The sequence below is a fragment of the Camelina sativa genome, chromosome 4 (genome assembly GCF_000633955.1).
Source record: "Camelina sativa cultivar DH55 chromosome 4, Cs, whole genome shotgun sequence".
In the NCBI taxonomy this organism is placed as follows: domain Eukaryota; kingdom Viridiplantae; phylum Streptophyta; class Magnoliopsida; order Brassicales; family Brassicaceae; genus Camelina; species Camelina sativa.
This window is the reverse complement of record NC_025688.1, coordinates 15972537-15983281: the sequence shown is the minus strand read 5'-3', so window position 1 is coordinate 15983281 and position 10745 is coordinate 15972537. Positions and strand designations below refer to the sequence as shown.

General features: G+C 39.2%; 4 protein-coding genes and 1 pseudogene across 5 annotated transcripts in view; 4 read left to right on the top strand and 1 right to left on the bottom strand.

Moving 5' to 3' along the window:
- LOC104780732 (U-box domain-containing protein 32) lies at positions 7 to 4160 on the top strand. 2 transcript variants are annotated; one of them, XM_010505252.2, is made up of 10 exons: positions 7 to 289; positions 544 to 665; positions 782 to 903; positions 988 to 1092; positions 1292 to 1437; positions 1543 to 1706; positions 1921 to 2067; positions 2431 to 2958; positions 3053 to 3775; positions 3852 to 4160. In XM_010505252.2, the coding sequence occupies exons 1-10, from the start codon at positions 115 to 117 to the stop codon at positions 4032 to 4034; spliced, it is 2415 nt and encodes an 804-aa protein (XP_010503554.1). In that variant the 5' UTR covers positions 7 to 114; the 3' UTR covers positions 4035 to 4160. The 2 variants fall into 2 exon arrangements, with proteins under 2 accessions (XP_010503554.1, XP_010503555.1); XM_010505253.2 differs by lacking the exon at positions 7 to 289 and having other exon boundaries at positions 792 to 903.
- LOC104783934 (agamous-like MADS-box protein AGL97) lies at positions 4603 to 5079 on the top strand. The gene has a single exon (XM_010509029.1). The coding sequence runs from the start codon at positions 4603 to 4605 to the stop codon at positions 5077 to 5079; it is 477 nt and encodes a 158-aa protein (XP_010507331.1).
- On the top strand, positions 5553 to 6029 carry LOC104783933 (agamous-like MADS-box protein AGL97). Its single transcript, XM_010509028.1, has one exon. It carries the CDS (start codon positions 5553 to 5555, stop codon positions 6027 to 6029), a length of 477 nt encoding a protein of 158 aa, XP_010507330.1.
- LOC104783931 lies at positions 7179 to 8554 on the top strand (annotated as a pseudogene).
- The window catches only part of LOC104780731, a 3214-nt gene continuing 2085 nt past the window's right edge, over positions 9617 to 10745 (bottom strand). The window contains exons 3-5 of the mRNA XM_010505251.2: positions 10589 to 10717; positions 10242 to 10377; positions 9617 to 10150 (exon numbers count right to left, since the gene is read on the bottom strand). Of these exons, the coding sequence (XP_010503553.1) occupies positions 9752 to 10150; positions 10242 to 10377; positions 10589 to 10717 (664 nt within the window). The 3' untranslated portion in view covers positions 9617 to 9751. The remainder of the gene's footprint in view (positions 10151 to 10241; positions 10378 to 10588; positions 10718 to 10745) is intronic.

Sequence of the window (10745 nt, the reverse complement as noted above, 5' to 3'; positions counted from 1 at the left end):
TTTTTTTTTTTTTTTAGTAAAGTCGCTTTTGCAATATGGAGAAGAATCGAACAAATGCTTATTAGAGAGTGAGAGACCCCAAAAAAAAAAAAAAAGGGGGAGAAAAAAATTAATATGGGAGAAATCGGTGGAGAAGAACTGGTCTTAGATGTGGATGAGACGATCTTCGTAGCGGTGGCGGAAGATGTGGAGAGGAGCAAAACCACTGTGTTATGGGCGGCGCGTAATTTCTCCGGCAAGAAGATTTGCTTGCTTTACGTTCATCGAACTGCTCGTCCTGCCTCCTGGAGTGAGATCTTCTTCTTCTTCTTCTCTTTCTCACTTTCTAATTTAGTTCTCTCTGGTGAATTGTGAATTATGATATAGATAGATCTGTCTGTTGGATTATATAACCTTTTAGATAGAATCGAACCTTTCCATATATTGCTCATGATTCACGACTACGGTGTTTGAGTTTATTGTAAGTATAATTTGGTTATAATGTTGATTAGATTAGCTATATTGTTCATTGCCAAGGATGTTAAAGACTTGTTTTACCTGCAGCGCACAAGAAACTTGTTGGTGGTAGCTTTAAAAAGCATGATGTCAAGGTGATTGAGCGCGTTGAGAAACCCAAAGTTGATGAGCTTATGAATTCTTATCTTCAACTCTTATCTGAAACTGAGGTATCACTTCTCTCTTTTTTTCCTTCCGTGTAATGTTATTGATTGTAATCTCACACTAGCTATCAGTTAGCTGTTTTGGTGGTCAAGGTTTAATGAATTGACATAGTTCTTTTTAGGTTCAAACAGGTAAACTTTGCATTGCGGGCCAAAATATCGAGGAAGGTATCGTAGACCTAATTGCTCGGCACAAAATTAAGTGGTTAGTTATGGGAGCGGCATCAGATAAGCATTACTCATGGTAAGACATGATTCTATATTTTATCTTATGCTTTTTAATTTTTTTTTTTTTACCTCTAAAATCAATTTACATTTGAAATGCCAGGAAAATGACGGATCTAAAGTCCAAGAAAGCTATCTTCGTTTGCAAAAAAGCTCATGATGCCTGCCATATCTGGTTTCTGTGTAAAGGTTACCTTATTTTTACAAGGTAAGTTCTTTTTTCCTTTCAAAAGTTGCAGAAAGAGTGAATAAGGTAACTATTAAGATACATCTATTGAAACTTCGACATATGTTGGACTTTGGCTCTCTAATTAAGTTGGTCTACTACCTTCAATCAACTGCTTCTACTATTCGTTTTTGTTTTCTACCTCTATTCATTTAGCTAAACGAGTTACTCTCAAAAATAGGGCGTCAAATGAGGATAGTAATAACAGACAAACAATGCCGCCCCTGGTACAGCTGGATTCAGATACTGAGACGAGGAAATCAGAAAAATTGGAATCCTCTTATATGAGGAGAAGATTAAGATATTGGCGTAGCCTCCTTGAACAAGGTAGCAGTTTCCTTGGATTTTGCAAGGTCCCTCTGCATATCATATCTTTTGTTATCAGTCAGGTTTATCTGTCTATGCGTGTAACTTTATTACAGAATTGTGCAGATGGTGATAAAGACACAGGTCAATTGGAGAGAGAAAAGGTAGAACTGAGACCACCTCCTCATTTTTCTTCAGGTTCAAGTTCTTCCATCGGAGAGCCGGTTGGTCCAGAGCCTGTTAGCCCAGAATTGGCTGACTCAGATACATTAACTACCTCAAATGTTGAGGTAGGAGTTTGCTTCATCGTTACTTTTCTACTGAGATACTGATTATGCAGTAACGATAAGACACTGATGTTTTAAAACGAAACGATTTATGAGTAATTTGTCTTTGCAATATATATTGAAAGCTCTACTTAAAGTGAACATGATGATGTATAGTTTTTTCGTATGAGCTAGCATTTTAACCACCTGGTAATCGGCTAATCCTGCGGAATTTCAGGAAAAAGAGCGTGAAGGGGATGTAGCACGCAAAGTTCATAGGTATGACAAATCCATGCATGATATTGGCCAATCAGAGAGAACGGTCTATGGGGAAGGTGGGAACAAATGGAAAGAGGATGCCAGTACCACGGAAGCTTTATGCAAGGTTATATTCCCATCCATTTCTCAGTTATTAAAGATATGCAGATGATTCTCGATCCATATCTACTACTTGTGTGTTTATATCAGTACGTCTTGTTACCACATGCAAAAAAGCTTTACATGAAGAAATATTTCACTGGGGATTTGTAGATTGCTAATACTGGGTACAGAACATCTTCACTTGATAGATCCATGTAGGATTCATAAGGGCGTTATGTATTTTTCCTTAGATGGCGTTATATATGTTTATGTCAAGAGTTATGGTTGAATAGTTGATGGCTTGATGCCAGTGTTGCAGATTCTTAAGCTGACACTTTGTCAAACTTGTTTTCCCGGTTTTAAACTTTATTATCATGTCATTTCACAGGCTAAAGCCTTGGAAGGCTTATGTATTAAGGAGTCGAGCCAAAGAAAGAAATTGGAAGAATTTCTGGAAAAAGAAAAGCATGAAGTAAAAATGGTAATAGAGCAGAACAACGGATTCATGAAAAAACTTCAAATGGTTCAGGGTCAAAATCTTGAGTTAGAGAGTCAGATAAGGAAACTACAAGACTTGGAAAGAGAACATGGTGAGAAATTTGATACGGCTATGGAGCTCTTGAAAAGTTTTAGGCAGAAAAGGGATGAGATTCGAATCGATCATGAGAACGCAGTAAAGGAAGTGAACGCACTGAGAAGACTTATTAAAGGAGATACTGGAGATTCTTCGGGGTCAGAAATGCTCGAGTACTCTTTTCTGGAAATCAATGAGGCTACTAACGAATTTGATCAATCCTGGAAACTTGGAGAAGGCAGATACGGAAGTGTCTACAAAGGGAATCTTCAACATCTTCAAGTTGCTGTGAAGATGTTACCCTCATATGGATCCCTGAATCACTTTGAGTTCGAGCGTCAGGTAAAGGACTTTATGTCTGTAGAAAATCAAAACTAAATATATATATATATATGTATACACATCTTACAAATTCTGATTATATTTTGGATTTCAGGTGGAAATTTTAAGCAGGGTAAGGCATCCAAATCTGGTAACGCTGATGGGTGCTTGTCCAGAGTCTCGGTCTCTCATTTACCAATATATTCCTAACGGAAGCCTAGAAGACTGCTTTGCATCTGAGAACAACGTTCCTGCACTTTCATGGGAATCTCGGATCAGGATTGCCTCTGAGATATGCTCTGCCCTCCTATTTCTTCATTCAAACATACCTTGCATCATTCATGGAAACCTAAAGCCATCTAAGATTCTTTTGGATTCCAATCTCGTCACCAAAATCAACGACTATGGGGTTTCTCAGCTGATTCCGCTTGATGGATTCGACAAAACTGATCCTCACGTAGATCCACATTACTTTGTTTCCAGGGAAATGACTCTGGAATCAGATATATACGCGTTTGGGATCATTCTCCTTCAGCTTCTCACCAGAAGACCTGTTTCTGGCATACTGAGAGACGTCAAATGCGCTGTGGAGAACGATAACATCAGTGCAGTTCTGGATAATTCAGCAGGAGACTGGCCAATCGCACGAGGCAAAAAGCTAGCTAATATAGCCATCCGTTGCTGTAAGAAAAACCCAATGAACCGACCAGACTTAGCAGTGGTTCTACGGTTTATAGATCGAATGAAGGCACCAGAAGTTCCTTCATCAGAAACATCATACGCTGACCCAAAAGTTCCACGCAAGCCTCCTTCTCATTACCTCTGCCCCATTTTCCAGGTGAGTATTAAAGCCCAAACTGAGTTTGATCAGGGAATAAAGACAAATTTTAACTTAATGTTTGTTGGCATCACAGGAAGTGATGAAAGATCCATTGATAGCAGCAGATGGGTTCACTTACGAAGCAGAAGCGGTTAGAGAATGGTTAGCAAACGGGCACGATACGTCACCGATGACAAACCTGAAGATGGAAGATTGCAATCTCATACCTAATCACGCTCTTCATCTAGCTATCCAAGATTGGCAAAACCAATGGTGATTTACTTCTTTTGCCTTCTTTTCTCAGACGCAAATATTGCTGCAGGCATTAACAACTCCCAATTTTTTAGATTGTCACTGTGTAAAGTCACCCCCCAACGTATGAAATATATATAAGCCTTACATATATTATGTGTCGCAGTTATGTAACACAAAAGGAAGCTTACTTACTGTAACATATTTTAAGTTCTTAGTTCTTAGTTAAAACCTAATTAAAACCTAATTTACTTATCTTTTTTTTTAAAAGTAAACAATTAATTAATTAAACGCTTAATGTTTCCAAAAAGGAAAAGGAAAAGGAGTTCAGGNGAAAATCAAAACTAAATATATATATATATATGTATACACATCTTACAAATTCTGATTATATTTTGGATTTCAGGTGGAAATTTTAAGCAGGGTAAGGCATCCAAATCTGGTAACGCTGATGGGTGCTTGTCCAGAGTCTCGGTCTCTCATTTACCAATATATTCCTAACGGAANAAAAACCCTAAACTCAGTTTGTAATTTGACCGTCTCTCTCTCTGGTTTGTAACTCGATCGTCTCTCGAAAACATCGATCAATAACAATGGGGGCCTTGAAGAGGAAAATAGATACAGAGAAGAAGATTGAGGGGAAAGAACCACGAGCTGTTACATTCTCGAAACGTAGGAAGGGCCTTTTCAGCAAAGCGTCGGAGCTCTGTCTTCTCTCCGGCGCTCAAATTGCAATCATAACTACTCCCGTTTCTGCTAATTCACACAACTCTTTTTACTCTTTTGGACATTCATCTGTGGATAGCATTGTCGCTGCTTTCCTCGCTGATGAGACTCCGACTCCGACTCGGGATGTCGATGATGAAAATTTAGGGTTTTGGTGGGAAGACGAGAGTCTCGCCAATTCGGAGAATGCGGAGGAACTGGCTGAGGGGATTGATTCCATGAAGAGGATGTTACACGATCTCAAGGAGGAGTTGGAGTTCCACCACCGAATCTATAGTAGTTCTAGCAACATCATTCACATCTTGATAGAGAGCGGAAGCTTAATTAACGGACGAGAACACTAGATCTCCAGGAGAATTCGGATTCTCAAACGGATCTTGCTTAGAACGTCGTAACTTGACGAAGAAGCAAAAATGATAGGGCTTGAACGCAAGCTCTTAGGAACAATATGGACCTGGTTTTGCAAGTCCTCCTTNGTAACATATTTTAAGTTCTTAGTTCTTAGTTAAAACCTAATTAAAACCTAATTTACTTATCTTTTTTTTTAAAAGTAAACAATTAATTAATTAAACGCTTAATGTTTCCAAAAAGGAAAAGGAAAAGGAGTTCAGGTGATTTTTTTAGCGTTCAAGAAAAGGAAGAAGGAGAGTTGAGGCTAAAGTCTCACTATAAATACTACTATAGTATACATTGTTTCTCAACACAACAGTCGCAACACGCAAAAAACACGAAAAAACCCTAAACTCAGTTTGTAATTTGACCGTCTCTCTCTCTGGTTTGTAACTCGATCGTCTCTCGAAAACATCGATCAATAACAATGGGGGGCTTGAAGAGGAAAATAGATACAGAGAAGAAGATTGAGGGGAAAGAACCACGAGCTGTTACATTCTCGAAACGTAGGAAGGGCCTTTTCAGCAAAGCGTCGGAGCTCTGTCTTCTCTCCAGCGCTCAAATTGCAATCATAACTACTCCCGTTTCTGCTAATTCACACAACTCTTTTTACTCTTTTGGACATTCATCTGTGGATAGCATTGTCGCTGCTTTCCTCGCTGATGAGACTCCGACTCCGACTCGGGATGTCGATGATGAAAATTTAGGGTTTTGGTGGGAAGACGAGAGTCTCGCCAATTCGGAGAATGCGGAGGAACTGGCTGAGGGGATTGATTCCATGAAGAGGATGTTACACGATCTCAAGGAGGAGTTGGAGTTCCACCACCGAATCTATAGTAGTTCTAGCAACATCATTCACATCTTGATAGAGAGCGGAAGCTTAATTAACGGACGAGAACACTAGATCTCCAGGAGAATTCGGATTCTCAAACGGATCTTGCTTAGAACGTCGTAACTTGACGAAGAAGCAAAAATGATAGGGCTTGAACGCAAGCTCTTAGGAACAATATGGACCTGGTTTTGCAAGTCCTCCTTGTAGAGCTTGTGTTACCTTGTAGAACTTGAACACAAGCTCTTAGGGTTGAGAGTCCTCATCTCTGGGCTTTAGGCAAAGCTCTTTTAAAACTTTTTTATTCAATAATCGATTATTACATATGTGAGGTTTTGATCCCTTTTATAACACCCTTTATGATAAACTCAAATCTAAAACTAAGGAAAGATATAAACACTAAATATTCTAATCCTAATCTTTTCTAAAATAAATAATTAACAATTAAAATAAGCTAACAAATCTAATGGATCCAAATCCGTAAACACTCACGTAAAGCCCATTATATGCTGCATCACATCTGAGCCTGGAAAATGTAAAGTCGACATAGAGCGATGATAGATAGAGACACCAAAAGGATCACACAGAGAGAAATGTGAAGAAGAGCTTCTGAGATGCTGAGAGAGAATCATCGAGCTGGTAATTTGGCTTCTCTTCACGACCATTACCACGAAGAATGATGCCGCTACAAGATGGTTGTTAGCAGCGAGCATTGAACAAGGATCTGAGGGATAGAGTGCGTCTCAAGGCCATTACAGAATCTACTCAACAGTTAGATAAGTGAGATTGGTATCAGAAAGAAGCCAAGAAATTAAACAAGAAAAATAAATCAAAAGCCTCATATTAATATTTTTAACAATGAAACAGTGAGTGTTCGAGAATAAAAAAACGTTATAAACCCAATACTTCTTCTTCTCCACATTGAAAAAACGAAGAACACAAGAAGGGATAGACTAAAAACGAGAACTTTAGAGCCAACGAGCACACAAACGCATAACACAGGAAGGGAGAGACCAATCTCTCTATTTTATTACGTTGATACACATAGTACGACGTCGTTCGTTTTTGCCCGCCAAAAAGAAAATATAAAGCGTTGAAGAGATGTTTTAATCTGCAGTGTGTCATTTGACTGTTAGGTAAATGGCAAATCAGAGTCATCAGACATTCTTTGTGTCCTCTCACCTATGGAGAATTTCACCAAATACCATCATCATCATTATCTCCCATGGATTTCACAGTCAACCGCTCGGATTCTCCTATCTCCGATCAAGACAACGACCTCCGACAATGGTTTCACTCCTCGTTAGACTCTGACTATATCCGTCTCCGAAGCCAGATATTCGAAGCAAGTTATCGGAAGACTGATTTGATTAGAGCGAACCGTGAGTTGTCTTACGAGAGAGATGCACTTAGGCGAAGAAACCGTGAGCTTGAAGCTGGGATTTATGAGACTGGGATGGTTAGGAAGGAAATGAAGAGAGATCTTGAAGTTTCTAGAGTAAGAGTCTATGAATTGGAAGTAGAGACGAAGGAGAAATCCAGAGTACTTACGAAAACTGCGGAACTCGTAGGATCTGTGGAAGATCGCTTGTCGAAATTGATCCGATGCTTAAACGAAGAGGATGTTCCAAAAGAAGGAAGAGGTGGAAAAATGGAAACAGAGGAATGCAATTCCAAGTCAATTTTGGAGTTAGTCAAGGAGGTTGAAACAAAGTTAGAGACGTTCATGGGAACTATGGAGAAGAATTAGATGGAGCTAGGCAGAAGTGTGGAGGTTTTGGAAGAGGAGAACAGAGACATCAATGTCTTGTTAAGGGCTGCTTTGTCTGAGAAACAAACTGCAGAGAAGCAATTGAAAGAGATGAATGAGCAAATAGCAGGACGAGGGTTGCAGAGGATAGGTTTTGGGTTTGGGTTTAGGGAACCATCACAGGAAAGCTCAGAAACAGGAAACCTTGTGAAGGACGAAGAAGAAGAAGAAGAGAATGGTGTGGTATGTTTATTACTTTACTCACATTCTTGTGATTCTTTGTTTTTAGCATCAAGAAAGAATCAAACAAAGGTTTAACTATAATGGAACCTACGGCAAGAACAGGTTATAGCAATAGAGAAGACAATGAAGAATCTACGGCAAGAGATCTCTCAACTAAAGATATCCGTGGATGATACAAGGTAAGTTTATTTCTTGAACTCAACATATAGATGCGAGGTGAGTGTTTCTAGAGAAACGTCTGATAAAATAAAGAGTTGGAATCTTCTTGTTGTTTCGACAGGTTAGAAGAAGAGCGGTTAAAGAAATTGACAGAGGAACAAACTAAGAAAATAGCAGAGAACACGGTATATATCGACAAGCTGCAAAACCGAGAGAAGTATCTTGCTCAAAACGTAATGTTATTTGCGGATCAATAGCTTCTGTCTTCCCTCTATATGTTTTCTCAATTTTTTCACGAATCTCTTACTAAAGAAAACTTTTTTTTAATGAACCAACAGGTGGAAGAGCTAGTGAAAGCAATAAGAGAAACTGAATCAGAAGTAAATAGATAGAGGGAAGCTTGTGAACTAGAAGTTGAAGCAGGGCAGCGTGAAGTCGAAGTACGCGATCACCTCGTAAGTTTCATTCACTACTCCAAACTAAAAAACCTTATTATTAAAACCAATAAAAACAACCATAACTAACACATGACATTGTTAAAATCAGATAGAGGTTTTAAAGGCTGAGGTGAAGAAGCTGAGATCAGCATTGGTGATATCAGAGGGAAAAATAAAAATGAAAGAAGATTTGGCCAAAGCTGCAATGGCAGCAGAAGAGGCAGCTGAGAAATCTCTGCGATTGTCTGAGAGAAGAATAGCTGAGCTTCTCAGCCGCATTGAACATCTCTACCGCCAACTGGACGAAGCAGAGTCTACAGAACACAGAGGCAGAAGGTTTAGGTATGTTTGGTGTTGGCCGTTGTGGCGTTTACCTACAGCTGCTTCTGTGACCGCTACTGTCAGTTCTTCATTGTTACGATATGATGCGTGATCTAGTAGTGTTTGGACAAGAGTTGTGTATACCATGACAACAGAAGCTCAATATTTATTTATATAAAATCGAAAGACGTAAATGTTTGCGAGAAAAAGCCCATTAAAAAAAACACTAACACTGCAAGAAAAAATATCAAAGACCAAATTTTATGTCTATCCTTCATGTTGTTATTGCTGTAGAAAGGGTTGTAGCGTGTTTAAGAAGTAAGAAACTAGAAGCTTGTGATTTTTCCTAGACGATAGTAGAACTTAAAACGGTGTCATTTAAAGAATTAGAGAGTCTCCTCGTCAGATTTCAGATGGACCTCACGCTGGACGAGAAGCATATAACATTACACGTTTCACTCAGTTATACGGGGTCGTTTAGGGAAACAGAAACCGAAGCAGAAACACATCTTCCTCGGCGGCGAAAAACAAAGTCCTCTAACAAAGACGACGGCGAAGACGATGGGAGAAGAGAAGAAACAAGACAATGTCACAGTGACGACGAAGAAGATAGCTTCATCGTGCGATGTGGATGCGCTGAAGAAATGCTTAGAAGAAAACAAAGGAGATCACTCGAAGTGTCAGTCTCAGGTAGAAGCTTTTAGATCTTCTTGTTCTCTTCCTCAACCCAAGAAATAAACCCTAAAGTTCGATTTGGAAGTTTAGGAGAAATCATCTGTAATAAAAACTTCAGACCAATGTGGTCTGTATGATGATGATTGTAATGAGCAACTCTTTTTTACACAATACAATATAATTCACATAAGATAGAGAACACTGAATCTTGATCATTGATGCAAATCTGATTTCTCGAATGACAAGTTACCAGACTCGTCTCGTTCAAAGAGACTTTCGATCAGTTCGTCCCAACTAACTCCACGGTTCCGTCTTTTCCTGTACGATGGTCTAAGAGAGGATGATGATGATTCACCCATCATTGGTGCAATCGATTCTGTTTCTTCTTCTTCTTCTTCTTCCTCTGTTTCTTCTTCTTCGGTTTCGTCTTCTTGAGCTTTGTCGAATGTCCCGTACTCAGAGGACATTGACTCTGCGTGAGGAACATCTAACGTTACTGCTCGTCTTAACGCTGCTCTGTACTCCAAGTTGTGTTCTCTGGCTAATGATTCTTGTCTCTCCATCCTTTGCTTCTCTGGGATCTCCATTTTATTCTCCTTCTCCAACATTAGCTGAAGAAATATACAGAGGCAAATTAGCATAGTAACCTGTTAAGAGGAATTGTTATCAAATGACTGAATGAGGTTGATAATGAACACTTACGTTGAGAGCTCTCTGAGCTTCTCGTTCGATCCAGATGATGGCGTGGTCTGAAGTTGCGTTACAAGAAAGAACAATGTGTTCGAATCTTCCGTCTACTGGCACTGCTGTCTTCACCACCGGTGGATATCTTCCTAATCTGTAAGAAACCAAAAAGGTCAACTTCAAAACACATTTAGCCACATGAAATGGCAGAACAAAACAGTGATGTGTCTTCAATTTAATGTCACATAAGAGACTGGAAATTACAAACTAGGTGAGCTATAGATTTTTGTTTTATGTACCTGCAAGGCTTTACTACCATAGTCCTTTAAGTTATGTGTAAATCTAAACATTTGTGTGTTATGTACCTGCAAGGCCTTCTTTCAACGATATGATACATGCGACCAGGAGCATAAAGCCGCCTAGGATCTTTGAGCATCTTTTGCTCTGGAACACATGTATCCTTCATGCACCTTATGCATAGCAAACATGGCAAACTGTCCACAGAAAAAAAAAAAAAAAAAA